Source organism: Lepisosteus oculatus, chromosome 6 (genome assembly GCF_040954835.1).
Source record: "Lepisosteus oculatus isolate fLepOcu1 chromosome 6, fLepOcu1.hap2, whole genome shotgun sequence".
Classification (NCBI taxonomy): Eukaryota; Metazoa; Chordata; class Actinopteri; order Semionotiformes; family Lepisosteidae; genus Lepisosteus; species Lepisosteus oculatus.
Genome location: NC_090701.1, coordinates 36,501,527 through 36,522,052, shown reverse-complemented (window position 1 = coordinate 36,522,052; position 20,526 = coordinate 36,501,527). Strand labels below are relative to the sequence as shown.

The 20,526-nt window shown below is 33.2% G+C and overlaps 1 protein-coding gene across 1 annotated transcript in view; it reads right to left on the bottom strand.

The window, feature by feature from the left end:
• Nucleotides 1–20,526, bottom strand: part of LOC102685455 (collagen alpha-1(XXI) chain) — a 71,507-nt gene that overhangs the window by 15,853 nt on the left and 35,128 nt on the right. The window contains exon 17 of the mRNA XM_015354104.2: nucleotides 4,554–4,607. Within this exon, the coding sequence (XP_015209590.2) occupies nucleotides 4,554–4,607 (54 nt within the window). The remainder of the gene's footprint in view (nucleotides 1–4,553; nucleotides 4,608–20,526) is intronic.

Below are 20,526 nucleotides of genomic sequence, written 5' to 3'. Positions count from 1 at the left end.
GAAGAGTATTTGGGTTTTAATGCATGTTTCTTTTATATTCTGCAAGTTGGCAATACCTCTGTCTACTATATCACGGAAATATGAAATTTGTAGTAGTGTATATCTGCTTTTATCAAAAATATGATGAATACTAATCTAAATCAGATTTAAATTTAAATTGGATTTCAAATATTAAATGAAAAACTAAGAACATGAGAGGAAATGTACCACTGTAAAGAGAGCTTTAACCTGTTTAAACTTGGAGTAATACAGTTCTCACTCACCACTGTGTGCCATGAATAAATTAACCAGGAAAAAGGTAAAAATATAATGCATAACAAACTATTTTTGTAAAGATATTTCTGTTAACTTTGTCAATATTTCAATATTTAATATTCGTGTGACACAAGTTAACACAAGCATTTAACTGATAAGAACACATGAATTGGATATAGTTTTTCTTCCCTAAATGGGAATGAGGATGAGGGATTTAAACACTGTAATTTCTGATGTTAGAAGTGCTTACAGTATGATATTTCACATGAGATCTGATTAGCCAATTTAAAACATGTTCTAATTTTCTTAACTAGTAACAATATTTGTGGCAACAAAACAGGTTTTCTAATATTCTGGGCTCTTCAAATAAAATGACTATTACTATTACTACTAACCCAAAAATGCAACAGTACTAATACTGGTGGTTAAAGCCACAGTTTCCCTTATACAGCCTTTCAACACAATACCTGCAGGTCTATGGATTCCAGTTTAAACTGAGATTTTTAGCATTCAAGGAGCAAAGTTACTATCAGCAGGAATTCTTTCAGCCCCTATTTGCCACAATCTGAATGCAATTATTTGCTTGAAAGATGGTCACAACAAACATTGAATCAAGAGATATGTTTCTAGATATGTCTTCAAGTAATAAATGAAATAAGATCTACAGTATGATGGAAGTGCCTGTTCAAGTGTATGATGCTCTGAAAAACAAAAATATTCACTCTTGAAGACTAAAGAGAAATGGCAAGAGATCAAGCTAATGCCACTTTCAGATTCTGCATTTTAGCCTGGCTCAATGGCAGATAGCAGTGCAGGACTGTATAAAAACATCATTAAAATAAAAACTGAAACTAGCTCTTTGCATACATTTAGGTGTTCTTTGGGGGACAATTAATTAATCATATTGTATATCATGCAGTATGAATCTTGTAAGCACAACATAAATAACAATAATCTGCATATTATTGTTAGGGATGGAATTAATAAAGAATTAAATATATCAAAGACTTTGCACATTATGATTTAACTTAATATTCAATCAAGTCTATTCATTTAAGCTGGTTAAAATAGTTTCATGTGAGAATAAAGAGGATAGAAAGGTATTCTTATTGTCACCTTTTTTATTTCAAGATTTTAAAATGCCAGCATTTCTTTGTAAAATTGCTGATGACTTCACTCTTTTGTATCTTCTTAGTGTTTTGATATTTAACTTATATTTCTATCCAAAATAAAAATTGGGGCTGTATAAAGAGGTTTGGTTCTTCCTGTGTAAGAGATATTCACATCTGAACACTGCTGTGAACATTTCATTAGTGAATGAAATCTGCAGTACATGTTAACTCCACACACTTACCTGTGGGAAAACATTTTACACTGTCCCTAATGACAATACAATGTTAAGAATCATGGCATCAGGAATGCCAGAAATTAAGCTTTTAATCATACAAGAGCAGTGAGTGCCCTGGTTTTGTAGTTACCTCTTTCTAAATACTTTAAGCAACACATCCCCTATCTGTAAAGGAAGACAGAGGCAGAACTGGCTTCCAGATCCCTCAATTAAGATGTGTATTTTTTTTTCATGGTAACACTATCCTAGTTCTTAAGGGAATAAGAAATTGGCCCGATTGACTTCACAGTAGAGCAGCTACTCTTTAGTTCCAAAGAATGTCATGTTTTTTAAAGCAAAAAAGTACTTTTGCTACCATCACTACCTGCTTGAAGAAAATCTACAACCTTTCCAAAAGTAAATGCGAGAAACGCAATTACATCAATAACGAGTAGCTAAAACAATTGAGTTTCAAGCTGTTGAGTTTCCCCATCAGGAAGTTGCTTTCATCAGAAGAGTAGGAGGAGATAACAGCAAAACCAGAAGAAAGATTTTTTTTTTAATTGCAAGGAACCAGTACCTTGTGTTATGCCAAAGGAAATTCTTAAATTACAATGGAAACAGTGCAGTAGGAGGAGGATATTTCTGATTGATTCCAACAATCACTCATGCGATCTGGGTGCCCCTTCCTGAGGTATCCCTCTTGATTGCACCAGTCTGCAGTTTTTATTACAGACTTTTACCACATCCCCAAGCTGTCAGTGATAGCACCGTAACACTGCCAAATGTCCTGGAGTCTGGGACTGTTGACAAAAGGTTGGTTTCCTGACATTGAACAAGGAACTATGATCAGGTCATATCTGGAAAGCTGCCAGGGAGTGGCAGAGTCTATCAGTCCTTCCCTCTTCTTCCTGCAACAGGATCTGGAGGTGTCTTTTACCCATTCAAATGCCAAATTCATGCCTGAAGCATCATCTCCTCCTGAATTTTCTTTCATTTATACCACAAACTGTGTCTCTGCCCAATTCCAAATGCTGATTGTGAGGCAAGAGAATTGGCAGACATTCTCTTCTCACTGAGTACACACTTATACAATAGATAACAACATTTGTGAACAATTGTCACCTCTCCTTGTTTTTCCAATATGCACTTGACACAGAGTGTGAAGCTTGGTCTTCCACAGAAATGTAGGCCAGGTTATCCATCCATTTTCTAACTGTTTCTTCCAATTCAGGGTCACAAGGGAACTGGAATCTATTCTGGTAAGCAACAGGCACAAAGCTGGGGTATACCATGGATAGAGTGCCAGTCCATTGCAGGGCACCTACTGTACAAACAAAACCTCATGCACACTCTCAAACAAGAGACAATGTACCCAGAATCCAATTCACCTACCTGTATGTCTTTAGACTGTGGGAGGAAACCAGAACACCCAGAAAAATTCCACACAAACACAGGAGAACATACAAGCTCCTTGCAGATAGCAGCCCAGGTCCAAAATTGAACCCAGGGCCCCAACTGTATGAGGCAGCAATGTTAACCACTGTTCCACCATGCTGCAAGTTAGATTGTTCCAATTAATTTAAGACAAGATGTCACATTCACATCATAATTGCAAATTTAATAGGCAACAAAAGTGGCCATTAGGGATTGTCATATTTCAGTCTTTTCCTTCTGAAAACATACACTGCATTAATCTCAATAGTCATGACACCTATTAGAAAAATATGCTGATAATCTATTTTAAATAATATCGCAAGTTTAAATGTCTTGAGAGAGATAATACAGGTATAATGATGAGGATTAAAGAGGAAACTGTTTTCTTTTTCATTAATATGTAGTTTTGGAGTTTTACTTGTATTTCAGAAACATCTGAGAAAAAATGAGACAGAATAAGTAAATCAAAATGGTTCTCTTAAGCAGAGGGCTTTAACGGACATACTGTCTGTGGATTTGTGATGGGCATAAAAGCAACACATGTATGATAATATGTAATATACTAAGGCATATTACAGGTATGTCATATGTATAGCACACAGTACATATCACTAACTTTCTCATTCTTAAGGGTGCCTTCAAAACTGGAACTGAAATGTGGTGACAGTCTATAGAACAATAATACAAACAGTACTAACAATTACAAACAGTAATACTGTGGAAAATACTATTAGAATTATACTAAGTAGTGACTTTCTAAACCTATTTTTCATTACACTCTTCAATTTAATTTATATCTGTATGATATGTAAAAATAAAGTACGATCATTATAGCACTTTATAAAATTTGCATTAAGGCACACACTCAACACTTTTTCCTGTTTCTGATTATGAAAAGCTGCATAGTGGAGATAATCCAACTCACACTTCAACCTGAGCTTAGTAAAGGTCATCATTGCCAGAAGCACAAACAATGTACAGACAGCAAGAAGTTAGAGTCATTTCAAAATGAAAGGTGTAGCCTGCAGACAGAACCAGGAACATCCCCTTTTAAAACTTCTGGACTCTACTCTGAAATTAGGTGATAAACAGAGCTCTACCAAAGTCCTGCCCAAAGTTGCACACTATTCTGTTTTATCATTCTTTTTCATCCTTGTCTGAATGGTAAGCTCCTTCACGCCAGTTAATTCTCTGAAGTGTGTTGCCTTTCAGCAAGACAAGCTGAAACATTCTGAATTCGTACTGAGACCCACAGAAATACATTATTCAGTGATGCAATTATTTTGTGGAGGAATTATTGAAGATGAAGCCTACAAGCTATTTTTAATATCTGTTTTTTTTTTTTTTTGAGATGGCATTGAATTTAAAAATAAATCTGAGTAAAGGATAAATTTTGCTGCTGACAATAGAGCTGTACTTACTGTACACGATTGGACTTTCGTTTACTGGTCTTACAGGGAAGTCAATTAAACCTTCAGTTACAGTAATTTTGTTGCTAAGTGCTTAGGTTTGGACTGTATTAAAGCTTTCTTACTGGAGGTCCCCTCACTCCATCTGCCCCAGGCTCACCGGGTTCTCCTTTCTCACCCTGAAAGTAAAAAAAAAAGTGAGCTATTATCTCTAGTTTAGGTGAATTCAAAATACAGGTAATACAGTAGCAATGATCACATGTTTCAGCAATTACCAAGATACAATCTGTACTATGATGTGAATGCATAAGGCTGCTAGTGTTAAGAGTCTGAGTTTAACCTGACTAATCTCTTCCTGGCATCACCAGACATATGCTTCAGAGTCACTCCATTTGTTTTTGTTTTTTTTGCCATGAAAATTCTGGAATACTGAATCCCCTAAATATATATAGCAGTCAAAAAGTGAATCACAACAGCTGATTTTCCTTCCTTACCACCCTAGAGAGCGCATATCAGTTTTGTGTTCTCCGTTAGTCCTCAGCCAAGACTTACAATTCTCTTTGGCAAAATAAAACAGATATCTGTTTTCCAAAATCTTTTTTTAAGATTTGTAATGCTGAGAACTGTGTTACAGGCTATTTCTTTTGAAAAGAAGCTCTGTTTAATTCATTAAAATCTCAGTAATAAAATCCTTAAATGTAAATGGCAATAAAACATTAGTAATATACTGTATGTTGCAAAGGAAAAAGTAAGAGAGAAAACAACATTTCAGCAGTGGAGCCTTCTTCAGCAGGTGTGAGGCCTCCACGGCCAAAAAGTTGTGTTTTCTTTCTTTTCTTTTCAGCATGGAATAAACCTATTACTTGTTCCTTTGCAGCCTACGCATGCTGACTCAGCTACCCACCTGAACATATACTGTACTGTATGTTTTCCTATATGATTTCCTTTGTTTTAGCCTGCCGTTCCCTAAATGTTTATCGTCTGTTTTCTTTTCCTCCACTTGCACAGCAGGTTAGTATACAGAGAGTGGTGTCCAATGTATACACTTTAACACATGCATGTTTTTCACAGTACTTTACCTTTCTCACAGCAAAACACATTCATGTACTGTAGACTACATTAAAAGTTATAAATATTTCATTTTGTCATCATAGAAGTTTGGCTTGCTCATATTTGCATCCATTTTAACCACTTGATCCAATACAGGGTCTTGGGGATGCTGAAAAGCAATGGGCACAAGGTAGGATACACCATGGGCAAGACACCAGCCCATTGCGCACACACTTTGCATCCCTAAAACAATAATGAGACTGCCACTTTGCTGCTGAGGTTGAGATTACCTTTTTAACCTACAACATAATAATAATAATAATAATAATAATAATAATAATAATAATAATAATAATAATAATAAAAATAAATAATAATAAATAATAATAATAATCATAATAATAAAGATGACACAACTCGTAGTTACTTGCCTATAGTGAGGTGCCCTTGTATTCTATTTCTACTTCTTTATAATTAAACCATAACATTGTTTTCTGCAGTAAATGTCAACATGTTATTTGAGCTCCTTTAAGCATAGCTGATGTGATGGAAAAAGGCTTAGCTTATTTTGTTTGGTGTTAATCTCTCAAACAATATTTAAAAAGAAAAATCGTGAAGAATGTGTTCTTAACTATGGAATGCAAATAGCCACAATACCATAATCTATAATGAAAAGAGAACGGGAGATTGTACATGCAGTTTTACAAAATTACTTTTAGTATTCTTAAACATTAGTGTAGAAAGTAAATACAAATAAGTAATTTATTTATAAATAGTATATAGTAAATAGTAAATAATTTACAAAATAATTTATTAATAGAGTGCTTTCACAGCTAAAAAAACTAAATCTACCCTTAAAGCCACAGGTCCTTAGAGCCGTGCCTTGAAAACTAGGTAGGTAGATACTTCAAATTCATGTTTTTTCTTGGCTCACCAGAAATAACAAATAGGCTTTTTAACACAAGAAGAAACAATGGGGCTTAAAAATTCAGCCTGGCAGTTTCTCACTGAAATCATCTGCATCATACTGTGCCCTGAGTTACAACTTTTTCTCTCTGAAAAAAATTCCTGAACTCAATGAACAGTAAATCCTTTTACTTTAGCTCTTTGGCTTTAAATCCTAATGAACTGAATCCAGGATGTACTGAGCAAAAACTGGAATATAAATGTGTTTCAACAGAACTGTTCCCATGAGATTTAGTTGCAAACATAGAGTTTTTAATGCTTTAATATTATATTACCAATACAAGATGCCAGGGAAGTTTTTTATACTTTTTTATTCTTTTGGAAAGAATACTAAAGCATTTTGTCTTGACTTTTTTCTTTTATAGAGACATTTACCTTTGCTCTATGCCTTTTTATTATTGTACCTGTTGATTACGGAACAAAATGTTTATTTTATTAAACAAATGATGTATCACATTCACTTTATTGTTTCATTGCTCAATCTTATAAGTTAAAGGAAGATTCACGTAGAAATACTGTTAAATATCTCCACAAAGGTAATCATGCAATCATTTCACCAGCTCTTTTAGTAAAGTTTATGCAGTACATACTGTAAGTCATATGAAGCCACATACTCACCTAATTCAATGGGCAAAGCAAGGAGCTTGTACTTGAAATATTATAGATCACTAAAAGTCTTAAATTGCAAAAGGAAAACAAATCTATTTCAGGTTCTACACCTTAAAGTCATATTAGCTCAATATTATTTACTTAGCCAACTGCTCTCAAAATGTAGAAATGTACATGAATTGCATGTGTTAGTACAGTAAGTCATTGCTGGTATCATGCCAAAGAAACACACTATTCAAAGTATGTATGAAGGTGTGGCTTAAAATTCTGTAAAAATATACTGACTGCAGTACAATTGGGGTCACCAGTTGCTAATCTGCATGAAACAACAATAATTCAATAATGCTCAGAACCATCTGTTTAATATTTAGCAACCATGGTTTTGCATAGGCCATCATTCTAATTTAAATGGAGCAACATGTGTATGTTGCTGAATTACTGAAAGCAAACAGCTATCATGCTCACGTTCAAATATTCTTCCTTTTTTGCTGGGGATAGACACCCATAGTTGGATGATGGGGTCAGCCAAAGGATTAACAGATCAAGGGACTATTAAGATCAGAAAACATTCCATCATACACTTTGTACATTTGTGTACTGTATATTAGATCAAGTATATGAAACTAGAAATTTTAACAAAATCCTATATAAATAGGCTACATGAAAACTTTACCTAAATTTCCAGTTTCACAGTCACATTGTAATGTGCATGTAAGGCAAGTATATACTGCACAGTACACACACTTTCCACGGCAATCTTTACTTTCATAGTGATCATTACACATTACTGAATTTCCCTTTTACCAATAGCTAGATTTTAAAACTAAACACGTTTTTCTCATTTGAAACTCAGTCTGTTTTTGGAAATCAAAACAATTTTACTGCATCTTTTTTCCTGCAACCATTAACACAGCATGGGTAAAACATGTTGTCACAAGTTAAGTGTTTCCTTTTATCTACAGGAATTTTATAGAGAGTATACACTAGACACTGATTAGTCCAAATGTAGTCCTCAAATGTATGCATCAGTTTGATATGACATATACTGTATGAAAAGGCAGTCTATTTTTCTTATTGGTAGTTTTCTTTTATTATTGACAATAGAACTGTTTTCAATGTTTTATACTTGCCTTCAAGTTTGTATCTATTCTGAAATGCTCTTTACAATAAAAATGGCCAATAAAGTACTGCATGTTGGCTGATAAAGGCTGATAATATGTTATTTTGACACATTGGCAGTATGGTTTTATGTAGTTGTTTTGGTACAGACAATTATGCAATGAAGAAACAGTCTAAATAACAAGGAATAATAGAGTTTTGGACTGTATATAATACAATTTTAGTTTCAATGTAGTTCCTTTGTGACCTTTAACTGTCATAGGTACTTTAATTCATAACTCTGGTTATACTGTAGCAATTCCTGTTTTATTCCTGTTTTGTTTGCTAAATTCAGAATTATGCTTATATTTGCTCAATTCAGAATTATGCTTTTGGGATATTTTACATGCTATAATGGCAAATCGTGTTCTCTTGTGTCTTCTGTATATCAGTAGTGCATAGATCAATAAATTATTGATCATAAAATCCACATACTGTAGCGTATTAAGGGGTATTACAAACAGATGTATAGTAATAACAATACAGTAATTTCAATTTTGAAAACTCATAAGATACAAAAAAGTCACTGTGTGCTATATCCTGTTCATTTTTCTAATACATTAGGGTTTAAATGCAATCAATAAAAACAGTTACACATCAGCAAAAGTCATGCATAAACATTTCCATCCTCAGCTGTATGTTGTATTATGATATTTTACTTTCATACTGCATGCTGTATGTTCAGTTCCATTTAAACTAATTAAATGTACTGTATGATAAATCTATATATTATACAAAAACATTATACAACAGATGTTTTGGGCCTATAATGTGGTATTTAATTACACACGCAGTTGGCTCCATTTTGTTAAACTCTTGATACATTGTAACAGAGCTAGATTTCTCAAAATATGCATGCACACATTCAATATGTGTTGCATAAATCAATTCCCAAATCATCCTTTGCGAATATCGCAAAAACACATCTTTACATATTTCTTTAAAACCACTATTTTCATATTTATTCACTGCCTGTAAATGTGTTGAAAATAAAGGTTGAAAATTGAATCATTTAACATTTAGCCATCTGGCAATTTCACAAAGTCTCAGAACATTTATAGACACTTGTAGAAATCACCTAGATTGGATATCCAAGGAAGCTGAAGACAAAAGTAAAATATATTAATGTCAGTGTGGGACAGTGATTTATTCTCTAGTGTATCTCTAGCATCTCTAGTGATAACTGTAATAAAGCAATATTGATATAACACAACTGACTGAGCAATCAATCTAGGAGTTCAAGGCTAATGGGATGGCTGCTGCCCCATTAGGGAGAGAACATTACTATTGTTTTTCTTTTCCTTATACCTAACTGAATGTTTTTTATTTATCCCCTTTCTTTCTTTATAGTCCTGATCAAACTTCTATATTTCTATGGTATTGGTTTGCTTTGTTATTTTATGCTGCTGCAAAGAAAAAAAAGGAAAATAATATTCTGAAAGAAAACTGTTCTGGGAGACTACTGTATTTCACAGGGCAACAAGGGCAACAAATGGAAATCTTTGAGGACCTCCGTTATCAAAAGGGTACAATATCTCCAAGACCATTCATGAGGTCACTATTAGAGAAATGAGACAGCCAAATAACAAAAAACTGACTTCCAAGTCAAGTCAGTCATGATTGTATAATCACATGAGATATTAATTGAATCTCTGGGCAGGCTCGTCAGTAGTATGATTTACTGTATTTGGAAAAGTGAAGTTCATGCTGAGAAAGAATTTCAGCTGTTTTGTGAAGTATGGAGGTGGGTCTGTATGATACACTGATCCAAGCAGTCAAAGCATGACCCAACTATGTCTGTCCCAGTGATATCAAGAATGCATTGATATTTAAGTTCCCAAAACGGCAAGTTTACAGTATGTCTACTGTAACTGATACAGGTATTCACACTAGATAAATAGAAGGCATGAGGGAAGGCATTAAGTCCTGATCAGCAACAAACAATCCAGCAATTAATTAACTTCTTTTATTCAGGCCTGCCCTGCCACATCACTCACATTTTAACTCTTTAAAAAGTTCTACTGTATATCCTCCTCCTAATTTCATTTATTGTATTTCTCCCTTTTAAAGAACACAGTTTTAATAAACCTAATTTAAATTATGTAACAGAAACTAGAACAATTAAATTGCATAACAGAAACAATGCATACATCACATAAAGTAAATATTTCATTTGGGTAAATTCCTTAGGTGCTAGTAGCATATCATTAGTACATTTGGCCAATTACTTTGTAAACCAGGGACACCATCTCACAGAATATTCTGAGATTCACCACTAGATGTCATCAATACATAAACACAAAAAACAAATCAAACCTTGAAATACACACTATATATAGTAAGTTAAAGTTTTAGAAGTCACTGATGGTGATCCACCATTGGGTGTTTTGCATCCTCTGTTACTCGTATGCAATATTAGGTTATTAAATCCAAAAACCTGTCTCTGCCTGCGATGAAGCAGGATAATAACTCCTAATATACTGCAAAATGTTTAAGGGATCTGGAGAAGTCCTGCGTAGAGAAATGATCACAAATGCTCTGAAAAAGTTATATTATCAACATCAGAGAATTAACGGAATACTAATTACTGAGATGTGAATTGTGAATTTTAGAATTTTCTACATTGTATATAGAAACATATGTAATTATTGGGACAGTTTTGCTTATACTTACAATATTTTGAGATTCCCTTTATGATACAATGCACTGTAGAATACTGAATGTACAGTTGATTTTTTACTGACACCAAATTTTATTAAATTGTAACAAGGGTATGAATAAATTGTGAAAATATATAAAATTAAAGTAAAACAGAAATAAATGCATTATTAGTATTCAAGAGGCTAAATTATGTTAGAGGCTACAGTATGTAATTAATGATATCTAATTTCTAATTTACAAAAAAATTGTCACCAGATCTAAACATACATCCCATGCTTTATTTTAAGAGAGTAGTTGTTTTTTCAGATTGAGGGTTTTCCCATCCCATCTTTTTTAATATAGACTTTGAGACAACACTGATAACTATAATCATATGTACTTATAGAGTTTGGGTATGATTCACCATGGTTTAGACATAGAATTCAGTTAATTTTCTTAAAGTGCAGATTTTGCCAATTCATTCAAATTACAATGAAAGTTATTCAGTACCACCATTATTGCAACATAGTTATTAAGCGTTTCTGTTTTATATTTTGCACAGATTTGCTTTCTTGCTGTTGTATATGTAAAGACAAATAGATTTTTATAAATTATTTGACTAAAGTAGAACCATAGAAGCACTGGACCCATTACTTGATCATTCCTTTTTTAGGTTGACTAAAAAGAACATTTTGTGCAGATCCTTATCTTTTCCAAACAGCAATTCTCACAACTGAAGAACTGAAGAAACTGTAGTTTAAAAAAAAATATATTCAGTTTGCCAGCATACTGTATATCCATTTCAGGTCATGGAGAGGGTATTGATTGGTACCCAAATCATTCTTACATCCTTTTCTTATTAATATTATTTCCTCTTCATATAATTGTATTCTTAATTATTCAGATTATAGGGTTAAGGAGTAATTTTATTTCAGGGATTATACAGCTAGAAAATGCATTCTATTTACAGGGAAATATTGGAGAGTTTCCAATGTCATGACATGCGCAGCACTTACTGCAAACAGCAGTTCTCACTTCGGACTGTAGATGTCAAAACCAGGAGTGAAGCAATGAGGGAGCTAGTCTTACTGTAAGTGTGGGCTCCTGAAAGCTGAAGCGAGAAGAAACTGAAATGTGTGGTCAGGATCTGCGTGGGACAGCTGCTAGTGTGAGCTTTTGCCTTTTACACAAATGAATCCCACTCACATCAAATACACATTCAGTCCTGAGCAAGATTAAGGGCTTTTGCAGATTGCTTGACTTCTCTTCCTGAGAAATCAGATCCCTTGGATCTGTAACATACTGCAATGGAGATTATCTTAACAGCAGGGGCCTGAACAAATCACGCTTGTCTTATAAAACTTTAAGCAATATAAATCACAGTGTAAATGATTTTTCATCACTTTTTTGGAAACACGTCTAGATAAAAAAAGTTCCATAAGATGTCTTACATGAAATCACTTAGAACAGGAAAACAGGATTTTTTATGATTCATAATGCAAGCTAAATGAAAGGTACTGCATCATCAACGGACATAAATCTATGCATATTCTGACCATTTACCTTCCAGAAAAGGAATATACAATATTAATTACCAGTAGCAATATTAAAACTTACTTTGCTACTTACTGTATAATTTGTATCATTTTGTCAGTCTTGGTATATTGATAATATACCTGATGCATACAACAAAAGAAAGATACATTTTAGTCCATGTTTTTACCTGCCTTCAAATCCTTTGGCAGCCAGCACTGAAAGAAACGCAGAACATTGACTGCCCCGTCCTGTCATATACTGTACCGCTTTCATAGACATTAAAGCATATTGAATAAAAAACATGAGCCTGTCAATTATTATATTACTTACCCCTCATTATAAACATTGTCAAGATATCTGCTTTGTTTAGAGCTTTTACATAACCATTTAGTTTTTCATTACTTAATTTCTCATTATATTTCTGTGACCTTTAATAGATACAAATATAGTGAAACTATCTTTGCTCTTTTGTAATCAAAATACTTTATGGGAAAATAAAAAACAAAATGAAATCTAAAGTATTACTATTAAAATTATATCTGTTCGCATTTAGGCCACATAGAATACTGCTATTTTGTGTTTTGGAACATGATTTCCAACATAATATTTAGTGTGGCATGACATAAGCATTGATATACAGTACATACTGTATACTACTATTATCTCATGAAAAGTACCTGTTATACACAAAGCCATTTACATACAGTATAACCTGGAACGTAGCATAATTGTACATTAAACTTTAATGCAGACTATTTTCTTACTTTTAAATGATGAAAATTGATAATACATTTTAATATTGCACTAGGGATACTTTATTCTTCCTAATTGCATTAAAGTGGGCCCAAGTTAATGTGTTGTGTGACCATAACACTTAAAACTACAGTCTGACTTTCAACATTTTTTTAACTTTTATCTGTTGTGAATGGAAACCAACCCTTTTACACAGCAATGTTTTTATCCTACTTCTCCTTTTTATGTGCGCAATACTATACATACAATTACTGTAGCTTCATAAACAAAGCACTAACAATGAAGTGTCATTTATGTCTAAATTACTGCTGTTCTGTGAGTTATGTCCATTTTAGTTTATATTAAATAGGGTAAAGAATTTGTCATCTTGAAAAATGATATATACACTGTATGTACCTTACACCTGCTTCTTTTTCTTTTAAAGAATCTGAATTATAATTGAGTCACTCTGTTGTTATCTACTGTATGGTATACACTTTATTTGGAGAATACTATAGCTACAGTAAACTGTAAAACGCAATTACATAAAATACTTCGTAAGTATTCTGCAATAATAATAAATATAAAACATCATAATACAAGGACTTCCTACAGTAGATTCTAGTATAATTAAAAATAATTTTTAGTATTTCTTCCAAAACATGCATTTTTCGAAAGTAGCACAAAGTGATTAAAGATAAATCTACATCCATACTTTAATGTAAAACATGTAAATTGCATCTCTGTTCTGATCTCAAAAACAAAAAAACAAATATTTGTCACTTTATTTTTAGTATGATAAATCCAAGGAGGCAGAGCCACAGCAGTTAAAAATCAAACTAGTAAATGTACTGTGGCAAATTTACAACCATTGGTGCATGTGTATGTAATTAAAGACCATTCCACTTTAACTTGCTGTGCTCCAGAGCTGAAAACACAGCCTAATAAAATTGCTTTCATCTTTCAAGCCACATCAGATCTGTTGCTGTTCAGAAGGGTCTGGGAAATTGTTTTTACTCAAAATGAAGAGTTGTTTTTAGATCATGTTTAGCTGTGGTGTGTTTTGCAACTTGTAATCCAGTATAGGATGGAATGTTTTAAAAAGAAACCAAAATTATTTTGGAATATGTTAAATATTTACTTTAGCGATCACAATAAATTGATGTTGTAAATATTTGTTAGTTACCATATTCATAAAACGGCATGCTTGGATTACATTGGCAATTTATTTAATACATTTTGGTTAATTCTCGGTTACATTCTCATGTCTCTAAGATAATGGTCAAAACTAAAATGACTGAAGCATTAAAACGTCATTAAATGTTTGATCAATTAATTTTACATGAAAACAATTCACTGATATACACTACAAGACTGCTTTCCATATCTATTCACCTTCTTTTTATAAGGAGGTAACATTATTTTTAAAGATGTCTGTTCTGATACAGTAATTTACTTAAACCACTCCGTTTGCTGTAAAATTCAGAAGAAAACCTATCACTGTCGAACATTTGCGTCTTTCAATGAGTTCAGAGTAAAACCAGATGAAAAATGATAATATTGCTTTTTGTACCCACATGTACAGTACAGCAGATACCATATCAACAGCCCTACAGATAGAAAACTACAAAAATATACTCTGAAAAAAGGAATTCTGTCACATATGATACCTGACATGTCTTAAAAGCTAGCTGGAAATGGGAGAGAAATGACATTCCTCTAAAGATTTACTATATTCTCAAATACATATTACTTAATACCAGATTTATTTAAAATATTTGATCAGTAATGATGTTCAGTTTTCTTTCATTAAGTTCTTATTACCCTTCAATTTACATTGTATTACCTATTCAGGAAAAGATTTGATCTTTTGAGATTATACTTTGTTAATATACTGTATATTAACTTTACGACTTGCCTTTTTTCAGTGTGTTTCACTCAATATAATCAGTTCTTTCAGTAGGCAAATCCTGCCACAATAACAACATCCTTCAGTAACTAATTATAGAGGGAGAGTATCAGAAAAATTAAGGGTACTTCATTATTTCATCAAGTCCTAAAACTTCTCTTATAAACAGTCATTTTACTACTTGCCACATTACTGGCATCTGTCTTTGATGTCAATAATACATGACATCTGTACAGGAAAAGCAATGGTCTGTGTTTCTAGATACAGCATGCCAAGACAGAGGGGTTTATTAAACATTTCACTGGAATGCAAAACACTGGAAAGAGGAAAGAGGTTTTAGTCTTTTAAAGAAAATAGACTGGAACAAAGAAGGAAGTGAACCTGTCTTTTCACCCAAATACCACAAGAATTGATAAGGGAAACAACGTTTGTGTAATATCACAGCATTTATGTGTCTATTGTTAGTAGAAAAACAATGTAAAGGTCAATTTTACATTCATTTTGGGGTTTTTAGGTTTTTGTTCTATTTTTATGTTTAAAGCAGCTGTTTTTAGAGCATATCAAAGGTGACTTTTAGGTAAATTGTATGCACTTCAACTAATTTACAGTAGGTTTGCCACAGAAAAGAGGGTGTATACTTACACTATGTATATGTAATCAATATATTTTAGCTTTTCTATTTTTCTTTTCAGTTATTGTTTCTATTTAAAATTTCATAGATACAAATATAAATGAGCATTCAGGTTTTGATTAAAATTATGCAGTTAAAAAACTATTTTATTATTTTGCAAATATTTTGCATGGCGCTGTATCTGCTTTCATCCATTCATCCATTTTCTAAAAGCCTATCCTGGGAAGCAACAGGTCCAAGACAGGACAGACACTGGATGGGATGCCAGGCAATCAGAGGGCACATACAGACGCACATACACACATTCACACCAGGGACAATTTTCCAAAAATTAATTTACCAAGATATCTGTGGGAGAAAACCGAAGCACCCAGTGATAACACTTGTGAGCATAGGAATAATATACAAACTTCACACAGATAACACCTAAGGTCCACAACAGACTGGGTTGAACACAAAGTATGTTTTTGTTCTAATATGATCAAATGTACTGTATACATGGAATAGCCCAAAACTAAAATGGATATTATTCATATCATTTACATTATCTTATAATGACAAATACAAAATGTTTAAATGTGAAACAAATATAAGATTTTTGGTTTTGCTATCCCAATAATTTTAGAAAGCAGTATAATAGGAAACATATCATCTGTTAAATGTTAAACATTGACAGGAGGAAAGCCAATTTTCTTTTCTTTTATTTTAGAGATTGGCAAATTCATTCATTCACGTTTCCATATCTTTATTATGTGCTTGTACTCTAATGTACTAAATTATTAGAAATTAGCCCTAGTGGGTCGGTCTATCCCCAGCAGTAATTACAGTACAGCTACAACATATCATGACGTCAGTTCCACTAGGTGTTACCAAATGTTCATGAAGATATGGGACCACGTAACCAACAGCCACCAATACTGTACAGTGATTTGCAAATGTAGCTCTTTTTCAGATGTGGGAAGAACGGAAATGCTTTTGATGTGGCATTCTAGGACTTCCCATTTGCTGAAAGGGGCTGTGAAACAGGGATTGTAGTGGCCGGGAGAGATGGCTCAAGTCCATCTAATTTTCTGAGAACTACTCCCCCACAATTCTTGCTTCTCATGCACACAATGACTTTGTCATACTGGAATATGCCGTACCCATATGGATAAACAGTGAGAAACTGAGACATTCTGTTGACATATGCGTTTTATCCAGAATGGTCAGAACAACTGTCTCATATGAACAGAACAAACACCAGACCCTGACACCTCCACTAGTTGCCTGTAGAGTGGAGACAATGAAAGTGAAGTCTAGGGTCTCCTGGGTTCTCCTCCACAGCCTGATCAGTTCGTCCATCAGTTCTGAACAGTGGAAAACATGATTAATCAGATTTCATTATCAGTCCAATCATTTGCAACTGAAGTAGATATATTTTTCCATGACACAGTTTAACAGACTGCCAATTTAACTTTGAATGCTCATTTCCTGTAGTTCCCAAAAAAACAGGTATCTCCCTATGTCTGCCCTGTATACTTATAGTTTAAAGCCTATACCATGTACTGGGCCATAGCCACTGCTTTAGACAGGATCACTCCTTATGAAAATATCATTCTCGATTTTAGTAGGGATGTATATTTGAAAAGTGGAAATACCTGTACAGTATAGGATTGTAAGTCCAAGACAGTAAATTATAAATGGCTTACAAACATTTTACACAGATTTTTAAATTTAGGATTTTTTAATTGTAATGAAGCTACATAAAAAGCTATACTGTAGCCTTAAAATAAAAAAATGGTCTTGCATAAGCCATCAAACACTATTTGTCTTTCTTTTTTTACATTGAACAGGCCCTGTCTAAGGCAAACACGTAACTTCGGCATAATGTTTTTCTTTATGTTTTATGCCTCCAGTCTTTGTTTTACTACTCTGCCACAAGTAGGTTTTAATAGTTGAGGGACCTAAATAAATTATTTTCTTTTTGCATCACTGTTCTCGTTATTTCTTTTCTCATTTTTGTTTTTATGGTTTTAGAACACATTGGCATATTTAAAATAACAGTAAGACCTATAAAAAATATTATAAAATGTAACAAAAAATATTTTTTCTTTTTAGCTTAAGTGACTTTGTCCAAAGAAATGCAAAACTAAATCAATTTTTTAACAAATTCCACCGAAGCCACCTTTCATAACTACAAACCTATAATCAGGTGTTTCATTAATCTTCACTGTGTTGCTTATGTTAGAAGTGCTGAATCACTGTTAGATATCTAAAATTAATCACTCCCCTACACAATGAACATTTATTAAAAAACAAGACAAATTAATTCGTCTGAATGCCCTGAAACTCTTGTGGCATCCAGTTTGCAAAAACTAATATTTTCATGCAGGTCCAAACTTTGTTTCTGCCAATGATTTATGAGAAATATTTCACATATATCTAAAATTGTTCAAATAATGTGATTGACAAACTTCTAATTTTAAGACTGTAAGACATTATGATTATTGCAACAATATTTAATAATCAAACTATTGTAAGACCAAAGAATTACTCCAAACATTGATACAGTAAGTGCTTATATTTAAAGGGGAACTGCAGTGCCATTTTTATATTTCTGGGTTAAAAACAATCAGCATTGATGAGTGTATTTCAAACCACAATGAAAGTAAAATGTACACAATAAAGTCTAAAACCTCCAATCTATATCACAAAATGGCCTAAATTTCCAGGTATACGCAGCGCCTTATTTTGCAATTCAGAACGAGGCAGCCAAACTTCCAGTGAGGTGAAGCAGCCCTATTACATTGTAAACAAAGCTGGTTTGTGAATACATCTCTTTAAACTTGAGAAAATTCTGGCAACAAATACAACTTACTTTTGAACTCTGAGTGTTGGAACACTTCTGCAGTGAAATGCCTGCTGCAATGCATAACCTGTACTTTTTCACTCGTACATTGCATTACTGTACATCAGTCATTACAGTAACTAGTGAGCAGGAAGGGTCGCATCATGTCACAGTTCTCTCACTCTCGCCCATGGCATGACCAGGGGTTTGTGGCAACATGGTGACTACTGTATATAGTACTATCACGCAGTTCAAGATTTTGTGCTTTATTCGGAATTTGTAAAATTGCTGGATACAGGCAATTAATTTATTTTGTTATTTTGAGATTTAATAACTGGTCTGAGAAATTGGGACTGCAGTTCCCCTTTAAGAAATGAACAGAACAGTGGATATAATAATTATTTTCATACAGTATATGGATTCGCAAGATGTACCCTCATGTCCTTCCATTTTTATGAACAAAAACCAGCAGCCACAGGTGTACTCTATTACCAGGATTGAGAACAACTGTATTTGGAAATTGAGATATCCTTAGAAGTTACATAATGTCTCTGTCCCAGCCAGTAAGCAATCTACATCACTAAAGACAGCACTCACCATCAGGAAATATTATAGCACCAGAGAAGAACTTGGTCTTCCTTAAAACCTAAATATTGTGTTGTAGGATTTAAGGAAGACCAATAATTTCCTTATTTAATGTCTTTCCAAACAAGCACAGTGTATTTTTAAAACATTTGTTTTTTAAACATTGTTTTCAAATAATAGCTTCCTGCGTATCCTATACCAGTGAACATATAATTTCTAGTTAATCACAGGTTAAATCTTTCTAAAGGCCCTAATGTGTGCAAGTATAACCATATAACCATATGAGAGATGCAGATGTAGATGTAGACATGCTGAATGGTCACAAAATACAAAGTTACATGTGTTTAGTTTACATTAGAAAAAAATGAGAAACAGACTGCAAAATTAATCAAATAAATTTTGTTATCAGTTTATGCTGCAAGGCAGCTAATTTAAGACTAATGTCCAACAAACAACCTGAGGTTGATAAAACATGGCTGCCTTTCCCGATTCGTGCAAGTGAACTGATCTCTACATTTTCAAATAATAATAAACATTAGGGAAAAATGAACTTACAGTCGATACAAAAGGTAAAGGCAAAAATGAATCTACTTGAATGGTTGAATTTCTGTTTTTGGCTGTGTGAATGGATCTTACACAATCCACACTGTTTTTACAGTGAACATAATCAACATTCAGTTGTTCCTTAACCATATTATAATTTTCTTTTCAAAATTCATGCTGTATATATCTCTACAGTATCCTATATACTGTAAGTGACGCATGCTACTATCAAAATACACTGAAATACAGAGCCTAGAAGGATGTCATAATAACAGGAAATTATTAAGGATTTTACGCTTAAAGCAATTCCTTCATATCCTGCACAGCACTGGTATTTGGCTTTTGCTGCTTTCTAGATAAGATGGAAAACAAATGGGATTTTTAGTTTTACCCTGAATATGTGAATAGTATCCCATTCAGCCATGTCTTATTTAGTCTAGAGGGAAGAAAATGCTCTTGTGATGGCAAGAAAAAAAGTTTGAAGTCTTCCCAAAGTAAACCTTGAAGCCAGGCAAAAGACAGCAAGCACACTCGTGTGTGTACCAACAGTACAAATATTTCATTTTGCATGTCACCTGACTACATTGCCAAAACATAGATGGGAAGAAAATCGTGCAGAATATACACAACTTCCAAAGCATCTAAAGCATTTTCCCACCACGAAAGACAAAAGAGTATTTAACAAGAAAAAGCTCAGTTCCTTGAAAATATGATGTTTCAATACACTCATGTTTACAAGAAAGAATGTATTTTTTCTTGATCTGAAGTACTTAAGCATACTGTATGTTTATGCTTAACAAAGCAACTTTAGTAGTGTTATGTGTATCCTGGGATTAAACTATCAATTATTTATAAACTTTCCTACTGAATTTTTCTTAAAATTCCACAATCCTTGGATATACTTTTTAGTGA